Source organism: Glandiceps talaboti, chromosome 18 (genome assembly GCF_964340395.1).
Source record: "Glandiceps talaboti chromosome 18, keGlaTala1.1, whole genome shotgun sequence".
Taxonomy (NCBI): Eukaryota; Metazoa; Hemichordata; class Enteropneusta; family Spengelidae; genus Glandiceps; species Glandiceps talaboti.
Genome location: NC_135566.1, coordinates 2,333,156 through 2,344,983, shown reverse-complemented (window position 1 = coordinate 2,344,983; position 11,828 = coordinate 2,333,156). Strand labels below are relative to the sequence as shown.

Here is an 11,828-nt window from a genome sequence, read left to right as displayed (position 1 = left end):
TAAACATTTCCCCCACCTACCCCCTCTTATTACTAGTCGTCACTATACATGTACAATGTACAGGAGATTTATTTACTGACTCATGATTGGAAGATCCGCTCATTTGCACATGTCGCTCACACTGGTTACGCCTACTTTAGGTAAATATTAGACAGATGATATTATGTGAATGACCGTGATATTAGAATCTAGCAGTATGTTAAGATTGTCTGGGGAAGAACCAAAAATTTGTGTCATTCCCTAAGAAAAATAACCTCCAATATTCCAATATTCCAGGTCCACGACTTTTTCTGCTGTCCATTACAAAGTACACTTGGTGTCGACGCTTTCTGTCTGGAACACCTACTTGAATACATACACTTTATCACACACGTCAATACTGAATACAAGGTCGTTTAGTGAACTGAATACGTGTATCGTATCTGGACAGAAGGGACACTCGTAGGTAAAGTGGAACTCAGCTGTGGAAGGTATGTTTGGAGACTAAATTCGTGGACTAGACGTTTCATTAATTTAAGGCGGCAAGAAGACCAAAGTTCAGTCAACCTACTGCCATTAACACTTTGAAGCTCATCTTTAATCTCTTTCGAAGAATAATAGGGAATTCAAAAATCAAGAACCATTGGTCTCGAACTACAGATCAAGCCGAACTGAATCAAATATCATATACTATTTTGCCAACGTATCCAGGGCCGTGGCCTGACCAAATTGCCAAGGGGGGCAGAACTTTGTCTTGGTGCAATCTTGCATTTCAAATTTAGAAATATTTACATAAATTTGCATGCAATTTACATACTATACTTTTAAGACTACTGTTACTCGCGGAAAATGCACAGTGTATGTGCGCACTTCTTTTGTACTTTCCCGCACAAAGAATTTTTAATTTGCTGCAAAAAGTTATAATTTTTAACTGGACACATTTTTATTCAAAGTTAAGCCAGGGTACAATAGCGATATAAGATACATATTAGCCAGGAGTCAGTGTACAGTCATAATAGTGAACTATCCATTTAAATCGCGCATGCTAGGAATCGTCACGTAAATGACGATTTTAATAGCATCGCTATGTATTCAAAAAGTAGCTTTTTTTCTTTCTTTTTTCCAAAATCTCGGGGGGGGGGGGGGTCAGCTGCCCCCCTTGCCCCCCCCCCACAGGCTACGGTATTGGTATCGCCATCCTAAGGAACCCTGTCACTCAGTCTCAGTCCAAGGAAAGATATGGCTAATGTGGTAATAATAGTTTTATTAGTTAGTTAGTAGTACTAGAATATCTTGTTGGAATGCATCAGCTATATATGAATTCTAAGCATTGAACTGTTCCCGTCTGTATAATCCATAGTATATTTTGTGATTGACTATATATATATATATATATATATATATATATATATATATATATATATATATATATATATATATATATATATATATATATATATATATATATATAACATTAACATAATCTATACAGTTTGTCTATGATGAACGAGGTAATTGTTGGGCCAACATCTATTAGGGCGCCCGCCCGTACTTAATTCTATGCTTCTCGACGTAACATCTTCAAAATGGTGTGTTGGTTGGTTAAAAATGAACAAAGTACCTGGAGTTCATATCGTTGATGCTTTCAATTCATAATTACAACGTTGTACATTTTAACAAGTCTGAATAACGTAGAAATCATTTAAATTCCTAAGGAAACTTTTATCCATATGTGTTATTAATTTTCCCAAATTTCAGCAATAAATGATAACTTTTGCTCAGATGCGTGATTGTGTTGAAGCCATCTGACTATCAGTGACGTTGTTGTGATTTTTCTAATCCTGCCGTAGAGGGCGTCGATTAAAAAAAATCGTCAGATAGGGTTGGTCGGGTCATGAGAAACACAGAATTAAAGTACGGCTTTAAGTAAACTGCAGTATTGTAGAAGGTTAGTAAGAAAGTACATTACAACTTTCAAATTCATATATATTTGAAATAGTAACAATGTGCAATGTTTATTTTTTATAAGTTCAAAGGGGCCCTTACAAAAGAAAGACAATCTCCGATTCACTGCATAACTTCTTCATTTTTTGTCCTTCTTGATCAAATCTGCTCCCTTTTCACCAATCATAATTGTAGGTGCATTTGTATTTCCTGACGTCAAGTGCGGCATGATGGACGCATCGATGACGCGGACGTTGTGTAAACCACGAACTCTGTATGGAAGAAAACGTAAGATTTCAATATGAGCAGTCCATACTTGGTCATTATTGCAAATCCGTCTGATGAATGTTCCCTCGTGATATTTTTCACATGATTACTATCTTTAGAAATATTCAATGAAATGAAAATGAAACCTCATTTTTTGATTAATCACAATCGTTTGATAATACTACACAGATACTGATTAAGCTTATGAAACAGCTGATTTGTAGTAGAAATATTATTTTCTACATGGAAGTAGTAAATGTAATAATACACTTGGTTTTTTTTTCGGGCTGATGGCCATGGACTAAATAACCGGAGGCTAATACCCACCCTTTGATCATAGATTTCAAAATATTCCAAAAACAAACAAATAAGCACGCACAAGTTGTGTATGTCTTGAATGAAATACTTCGTTTTAATGTGTGATAAAATGGAAATAAATTGACCTTAAAGAAGGGTCTACAACAGCTGTTTGGTCATCCTTGGCGCCCATTTTACAAGTACCACACAAATGCCATATTGTTCGAGTGATGTGTCTGATCACGTGTTCCCAATAGCCGTCACTGTCCAACTCATGATCGCAGTTGTCGAACTTGTAATATTCTATGGTGATACTATGGAGAATATATAGTAAAGTAAGTTAAACAATCCTAGAGTTGACGTTATATTCCATCCTATGTGGTTTAAATTATTTCACTCCATACAACGTTTAATCGGATGTTTGGAAAAATATTATTTTCTAGTAACATAATATCAGCGATAGCGATATGGCATTTCAGTGATTATAATGCACTTGAATACTTGGAACACTTCTAAGTGTTTTCTTATTCATACAGCATACATAAATAATATATTAATACACTGCCCAGCCTCATTATTTATTTATATACAATATTTATCAAATTATTACAAATATGTTCAGTAAAGAAACAAAAGTTACTCACCCAGCGTCTTTCATGGCCTTTGTACTTACAAGCTTTTGGATAAATCGTATACTCTAGATGAATTTGAAAAACAACAAAAATCTAAATCAACTTTGAAAATTATGCAAATATATTAATGGGTAGAAAACTCCAATCGGGACAGCAGCTTTCTACTGACTTAATCCATCATGCAAAGTAATGTTTATAATATTTTCTTTTCGCAAGAGAATGTTTTCCCCACACCAAAGTGAACATGTAGTTGGTGTGATGTCAAATGGTGATTCATTTTCGATATCACGTTGCATATTGTCTCAAACGATGTCCAAATTATTGATTTCGACAGCATTTTTAGCATTTCACTGAAAACTTTACTGTTCAGCTATGAGGATTTCAGACCTCGGTAATACAGCCTACTCGTACTTCTGCGTACACTGCGACCTTCAGTGCGCAGAACCAACATCCGGGCCCTGCAGATAATGACGTACCCGTATCATAGTTTCCACATCGTCTTGGTCCTCTAAATAGTGTGGATCCATCAATGGAGGTTCGATGGGATCGGTACTTTTCAGCTTGATATTTCCAACGCTCTTTGGGTGTAACAAACCAGGCATAAATGTCAGTCCTTCTTTGGCTAACATATCTTCTTTGGTCACATTTGTGTAATGTAATGCTCCGTCGAATCTAGGACACAAAGAAGAACATTTAGGGAACAGATTTCATCCGGGTCCCTCACTTGATATAAAATGTAAGATTAAACATTGAATTTACGATGCAGTTCACGTGAAGAACATCAATTACAATACTCTAACATTAGATGTGTGCATTATTCACAACTTATGTATCAAAATATCGGTAAACGTCCCACCTATTAAAGTATTCACGTAAAACGAAAAACTACATTCATTTTGTTGGCCATTCATACTTACTTATCATCATAGCGAAGTTTTTCTTTTTCATCATCAAAAAAATAAAAGACTGGGAAGTAGAAAAGTTGGATATCCGGCCATGGTAAATTATCCTGTAAGAAGTTTATTTAATTTCCATATAAGATATAACCAGTAAAGGTCGAATGTTGACTTCAGTTATGCTTCAGTCTTGGATCGATCTTTCCATGATTCATAATGGAAATATAAAATCACAGATAAGTCCTGTGAAAATTATATTTATCATTGACGCACATGCTTTACATCATAAATACAATGGCGATCAAAAAGAAATTGAATCTGGAATCTCATTGCCATCTTCCATTATGCAGAACTTGTTTTCTTAAGATTTTGGAATATTCTTTTCAGTGCAAGTCATAATTTTGTTACAATAGATCTAACCTTTGTTTTTATGAATCCAGTGTAGTCAAGGCCATTGTTTGATGACCAGTCCTGTCCATCCTGTAACAACAAATAATTAGTTGACATTTTACTGTTAATCAGTTTGAAATCAGGTTACTTGCTAGTTTTCCTTCATTTACAACATCTGTCTACATCTGATAGTACAGTTCTGTTTATCTATTCCATCCGATATTAATATTTCTATAAACAATCTTCTAATGATGATTTTGGGAATTAAACTAAATCAAGTTTGCAAGTAAATCTGATCAATGTCCACCTCACCTGTATGAAACCTCCCCCAGATCCATTTAGTCTTAATGTTGTCATGATGTGGTCCTGCAACAAACACAATATTATGTTGTGGTATTTTATTGCACGCGATACTATCTTCTAAACAATAACCATTGCCCTATTATTACTAAATAATTCAGATAAATAAGGTATTTTGTATTTGTGTATTTGTATATTAGAGCAAACTCTTTCTTTTCAAATCAAATTTGAAATTTCCTTTTTTTAGATAAGTACATGTAAGTTGAAAATATTATTCAAAAACAGAAATAAGCTTTGTGTTTTGATATTTAATATACTAATTGCGTACATTTTGCATATTGTGTATACATGGAAAGTGAGGACTACGCAGTTCAGTGCATCTGAGGGATCACAGTTTTGGTGCAAGTTGACTATTGACAACATATCTAATTAAAACTATCACAAATTGAAGTATAAACAATTGTTTAATTCTGTAATTCTTGAAACCTGTAGATTTTCACCAACGGGGAGATCACACAACACTGGTATTCCTAACTCTTCCAAATGCTCCTTAGGTCCTACTCCAGACAGCATCAGCAGCTGGTAAATTAAGCATACAACTTGATATGGTTAGGGGTTTCTATAGGATATGTAATTTACACAATTAAAGTATCACTTTAATATTAAAGGAAAGATTTATTCGTAAATTCTTCACTTCTTAATTACAAAATAACTATAATTTTTAATGTTTTAGGGGATTTTATTTTAATTGTGTTTTCAATATGTGCTATCTCTAAAAATGCCAAATGATAAAATAAGCAATTTATACGAAAGTTTTTGTATCGACGTATTCATCTTGGTACAAATTCTTTTGATTGATTGATTGATTGATTGGTTGGTTGATTGGTTAATTGATTGATTGATTGATTGATTGATTGATTGATTGATTGATTGATTGATTGATTGATTGATTGATTGATTGGTTGGTTGGTTGGTTGGTTGGTTGGTTGATTAAGTGATTGATTGATCGACATTAAGTTATGCATGTGCCTGTGTGTGGTGGTGGTGGTGGTGGTGGGGGGCGGTATTCATTATTTTAAACCTGTTTTAGCTTATTCAGCGAGTTCTCGAAATGAACACTAACTTTTTCATCGCGACAAGATAAGTAGGAATACATACTTATACAAGATAGTGTACCTGGGGAGATGCTACAGCTCCTGCAGATAGTACGAGTTCTTTGGTCATACTAACAACTCCATTCACACCCTTTCTGGTAAATTCCAGCTTCGTGGCTGTGTTGTCTTCAAAGAGTATCTATAGCGACACAGTGATAAAACAGAGACCGTTTATGCGACAAGTGATCGAAGATCAACTAATTAAAACATGCTCTCACATTCGTACAATCATCTCGGTTTACATGGTTTTTATAATTACAGACAAATCCCGGTTACCAATTCCCCAGTTATGCCCACAATTCCTGTGTACACTGTATATAGCACACTTTCACTTTGAAGAGTACCAAACACATGAAACACTTCTGATAAATATCTTTAAATTATTCCCAGTAGAGTATTCTATGTGTGTTCAACTATTTCTAAATTTACCAGTAGATTTTATACCAGGATCTTTGACTACTAATACTAGTCTTATTTTGTCATGGCTGTTACGATATCATTTAAAGACAACGAACTGAATACCTTTGTTGCTATAGTTTCGGTCCAGATTGTTAAGTTCTTCCTTGATTTGACAGGATTTAGAAATGCCGTTGCAGTGCTTTCCCGTTTACCATTTTTGATGGTTGCCTGACCACGACCAAAGCCGACCTGAAAGACATGATTTTTATGTATCGGGTAGTCAGTTCTTGGTTCTCACATCCATCAATAGCTGTATGTTGGCATTCCTTCATTTCTCCTCCGCGATTCTCACCAAATAAATATGTATTTGCTCGACAGATAACATTAATATCGCTATATCACATTGCAACATGTTCGTGATCGTTGTCTTTCTAGCGAAAATATATATTGTTTACTGTTATATTATTTATAGAGAAACAATGACTTACAGAGTCGATGCAGTTGTTACTATCTTTCAACTCATATCCTAATTCTTGAGCTATGGAGAACAAAGTACGTAAGAATCAAAACAACTTCAAGGAATTCGAAAAATTTAAAATGTAGTTATATGTGTGTGACCGTATATATATGTATGTCTGTGCGCGCGTGTGTGTGTGTGTGTGTGTGTGAGAGAGAGAGAGAGAGAGAGAGAGAGAGAGAGAGAGAGAGAGAGAGAGAGAGAGAGAGAGAGAGAGAGAGAGAGAGAGAGAGAGAGAGAGAGAGAGAGAGAGAGAGAGAGAGAGAGAGAGAGAGAGAGAGAGAGAGAGAGAGAGACTTAAAGTCAAAAACCATCAGACCATTTGATTTGGTATTGTTGGGGACATTACTTAGATGAAAAATGATTCAAATTTTCACTGATCAGTGCTACTCAGGTTTGTACAAAAAATGTAATTTAACCTAAAAAGTAATATGTGACTTAAGGTATGGCACTAAAGTTTGTTATATATTGTTATTAAACTGTCAGACCAATTGCTTTGCTATTATTGGCCGTGTAGATGAAAAATAATTCAATAATTCTTTTCACTGATCAGTGCTTTTCAGGTTTGTACGAAATAGTGACTTAACTTAAAAAAGTAATATGTGCCTCAAGTATGAAGCTGAAGTTTGTTATAATTATATTGTTATTTACCTGCTTCACCGATCACATCACCAAACTTGGTTTCAGGGAAAACGTCGGAGACCGTCAATGGACCACCTTTGCTCAAAAGAGGTCGTTTACATTTTACAGAGGGGTACTGAGGACTATCTTAAAATTTTCTGTCGCTTTTGCTTCTTGTTGTTGTAGGAGTACATAGGTCAATTATCTGACATGTAACATAACACGATGCAGCCTACTCCTCTGTCACTGTCCACTGTCACGGTTATCAGTTGTAGTACCCAACTGGTCTAGTATTGTCCACGGGTTGTTTGCCACTCTCTCTCTCTCTCTCTCTCTCTCTCTCTCTCTCTCTCTCTCTCTCTCTCTCTCTCTCTCTCTCTCTCTCTCTCTCTCTCTCTCTCTCTCTCTCTCTCTCTCTCTCTCTCTCTGTGTGTGTGTGTGTGTGTGTTTGTTTGTTTGTTTTTCGTAATCATATCCAATTAAGCCTGAATCAACTGTGTGAAAACGTGAAAACTATAAATTCAAAATCTATAAAATATCATCATGTCCTCTTTCAGCACCCATCCCCCACCCCCACGGCTATGGTGCTATATTTACCATATGGCACGATCGAGCGGTCGACAATTTGTCTGTGACAAAAAATACTCACTTAGTGTTGTTTTCGGATTTCAAGAAATACGGCAGCACGTCATCATAGCTCCACCCTTCAGCGCCAAGCCTAGCCCAAGAATCATAGTCTTCCTTACATCCACGAACGTACATCATTGAATTCATAGAGCTACAACCACCCAGAACCTTAAATGAATGAGTAATAGTCTGAATTCTAACTTTATGTCAGTCTTCCCTTTTATTCAGCTGTAATTCGCCATTTCTTGTTATTTTTGCTGTTCGAAATACACAATTAAATGGATCAATAAATCTGATTTGGCTGCTTTACCTCTCTACCAGTTGTTGATGGTATCTTGTATACTGATTTATGTCCATATATAAATACTCGTGAAAGAGGGACGGGTCATTTATCCATTTTGGGGTGGGTACTAAATAACCATACATACAAGTTTTAGTACAAAATGTACCTATATAGAAGTCGAAAATGGATCTGAAGAATATAAATTCCACATTGGGAATTATGATAGCAAATATTCTCTGTGTTTGCCATTTAATACTTTAGTAAGTGGCAGATGAAAAGTGACGTAGATTATGGGTTTGACCTCAGACCACTGAGGTTTGACGAGGAAGGGATCCTAGAAATGCTTAGAAACGTATCATATGCTATTATTGAGCTAGAGGTTTATTTGCAAAGGGAACCCATCATATTTATTTATTTAAAAATCATAAAATTAAAGTAATTACCTTTCCTTTATTCCAGTGAGAACAGTGGTCTTTAAATACTAGACATGCATTCTTCTGAGGTACAGTCTGCCAACAAATACATGAAATATTTTATTGATGCCATACATTAGTTATGGTGTATACATATGAAATGTACATCTAACAATAAATATTAATTCTATTTCTTACAACGTACTTAGGGGGGCTATGTTTCCTATACTAATTAACATTTGATAATGAGGTTTCGATATTAAAACTATTTATACATGTACCATTATTTATAATCTTTTTGAATGTGTTGTTATTTTTCCTGACTGTACCAGAACCAGTTATTATGTATGCATATATTTGATGAAAAACTACCATCTATAACTCTATTGAATGAAAGGTTATGGTACGTCTAGGTACGTAGTAATTTGTAACATTTACTCAAAATTAGTCAAGCGACAACACGCAAACTATAAACTTTTCAAACCTAGCCATGCAACACATAGCGAGGTCTCAAATATGTGTGTCGGGTACATATGTAGCCTGGTGGACAAAAATTACAACCACAAACTCTACAGGCGGGATTGTTACGATCCATACACTAAATATTTATGTATTTACATGGGTGACATCGTCAAACTATGTGTATGGGACCATGGTATAAGAACATTTGTATAAGTTAAGTACGCCAGATATGTTCAAAAGAAAACGTTGACAATTACATTGGTATACTAACTCGCCTTGTTATAGTGTACAATGAATATGCCTACAAAGCCTTAAAGGTGTGAGAATGTTGGATTGCCAACTAACAGCTATCGGGAAGCTATTATTCTACTTCTAGTTAGTAACTTATACATTGCCAGCTACTATATATAATAGCTAATAAGACACACTTAGCCCCCTACTATCTAGCTGGCAGCTAGCAGCCCATGACATTCTCAGGACCCTAGCTAGTCGACTATTCAAGTTACATGTAATAGCCATCAATAGCCGCTATTAGCCCCTTTAGCGATCAGCTCAGACCGCCAAACATATCTGAGGTCAATCCTGAAAACTAACATTCTTACTGTGGTACAATCTATTTACTAAAACTTTGGTTGTAAGATACATTTACAACCTGGCGAGAAAGGAGACCTATCCCGCCCCTCTGTCTGTACCCAATCCGACCAGACAGAGAGAATTCGGGTCGTATTTCTTTCTGTCTGTTTGATAGTCAAGCAATCCAAAAAGATAGAACGAATATGTTTGGACCAATTCTTTTCTTCTCTGTCTGTTCAATAATCCACCCGAATTTTCTTTTTTTTTTCTGTTTGATAATCAACCCCGACAGAAAGAATTTGGGTCGCGTTTAACCCGAACAAGTAGTCAGATATATTTTGGGCCGATTTTTCTTGCCGTCTGGTTGACGGTCGTACGGTCGACTCCAACAAGCACAAAGAATGAATTTGGGGTGTATTTTCTTTCTAAGAAGAACCACAGGGACAAATGTTATTGCTTAGATTGTTGTTTTCCTATCACACGAATCCTGCTACTACAAATGTCTCAATATACGATTTATACTATATTAGTGTTCTTTCCATAAAGCTAGGGAAATACATATAATGATCTAAAGTTTATCGTGTACACTTAAAACTGACCAAGTAATTCCAGTCAAGATCAGAACCAAGAAGCTTCACCACTTCCAAAGGTACATGGATTTTAGGTTCTGTGTCCTCAGGACCAGCTTCAATCAACAAAACTCTTGTGTTTTCATCTTCAGAGAGTCGATTTGCTACAACACAGCCAGCACTACCAGCACCAACAACAACGTAGTCAAACACGTCTGCCATTGTACCTTAAGTTGTCCAGCTGAAGAACTTAGGCTTGGGGTCAGAATTTACATATGACGGTCAAACATTTTTTCGCAGCCTCCTTCTCACTCTCAAAACACCCCCCCCCCCATATGAACCCAAGTATTTTCGAGTAGCCCCCTACACATATTTTAATAATTATATCGTAACCCCCCTCTCCACTTCAGAGATGTACAGTATGGTACACTACATAAAACTAACAGTGGAAATCAACTTCAGCGTCCATTCATAACAATGAAATATTTCTTTACAAATAGATGTCGGCTATGGAAAACAAATGTCTGACATTTAGCTCTAACCTATACTTGGAAATACTTATCCTGTAAGGCTTTCTCTTTCAATCTTGATTTTGGACAGAAAAAGCATTTCACATGATAGCTAGTGGAGGGGTGCCCCCTCCCATGGTAAGCACTTTTTGAAAATAAGGACATGTAGGAGGCCATTTAGTGGCATAAAGTTTCAAATTATGCACATTATCGAAGCCATAGAGAACAATAACCCAATGTTACTCTCAATACGTTATTATACAGTGGTGTGGCTATTTTACCAACACTTTAGATATTTTGGCAGACACACTCATTCGCTTGGCTATTGACTGCCTCCTAATGAAATGTATGGTAGGTAAATGAAGCAAACAACTTTGCAAATGCACAAGGTAAATGACTGCTCTTGAGGTTTGAATGTTCAGAAAAGACTCCACAGAGAGAGAGAGAGAGAGAGAGAGAGAGAGAGAGAGAGAGAGAGAGAGAGAGAGAGAGAGAGAGAGAGAGAGAGAGAGAGAGAGAGAGAGAGAGACAGACAGACAGACAGACAGACAGACAGACAGACAGACAGAGACAGAGAGAGAGAGCCAGACAGACAGACAGACAGACAGACAGACAGACAGACAGACAGACAGGCAGACATGGGAAGGCATACACAAATACATTGGCATGGCTGTCACGTACACCCACCTCACCATTGAATACAGGTTTTAGAAGTTATTGTGGCGAAGCCGCCAGAATTTTTTTTACTTGACTCGGTAAACGACCGCTCCTAAGGTTTAATTTGGTTCAAATCATGAGAAAAATATTTCGAGGGCCCCCTTTCAGACTGTCAGAATTTTTATGCCCCCCCCCCCCTTGAACCCTCAATTTTTTTCATGACCCCCATTTCTCTCCAGCCGTCCTGTCGTAAATTCTGACCCCATCCTTACAACTGACAAGAATTTGTTTTCTGAAACCCTGTGTGACCTTTGTGACATGTGACAGACAATGAGACCA

General features: G+C 36.4%; 1 protein-coding gene across 1 annotated transcript; it reads right to left on the bottom strand.

Moving 5' to 3' along the window:
• Nucleotides 1–1,879: 1,879 nt before the first annotated feature.
• On the bottom strand, nt 1,880–10,545 carry LOC144449201 (glucose dehydrogenase [FAD, quinone]-like). Its single transcript, XM_078139706.1, has 15 exons — nt 10,354–10,545; nt 8,750–8,815; nt 8,046–8,191; nt 7,427–7,539; nt 6,747–6,796; nt 6,382–6,507; nt 5,882–5,998; nt 5,192–5,284; nt 4,718–4,771; nt 4,436–4,486; nt 4,037–4,128; nt 3,596–3,791; nt 3,132–3,184; nt 2,634–2,801; nt 1,880–2,195 (listed from the first exon to the last, which is right to left on the bottom strand). The coding sequence occupies exons 1-15, from the start codon at nt 10,543–10,545 to the stop codon at nt 2,063–2,065; spliced, it is 1,650 nt and encodes a 549-aa protein (XP_077995832.1). The 3' UTR covers nt 1,880–2,062.
• Nucleotides 10,546–11,828: the final 1,283 nt, after the last annotated feature.

What these genes read in the sequence shown, in the direction of transcription:
- LOC144449201 (XM_078139706.1), bottom strand. Translation starts at nt 10,545, where the DNA reads ATGGCAGACGTGTTTGACTACGTTGTTGTTGGTGCTGGTAGTGCTGGC. An exon ending in CCGAAACTATAGCAACAAAG is followed by an intron (nt 5,999 to 6,381) that starts GTATTCAGTTCG and finishes GTGTCGCTATAG; the next exon opens with ATACTCTTTGAAGACAACAC. An exon ending in GTTGTAGACCCTTCTTTAAG is followed by an intron (nt 2,196 to 2,633) that starts GTCAATTTATTT and finishes TCTTCCATACAG; the next exon opens with AGTTCGTGGTTTACACAACG.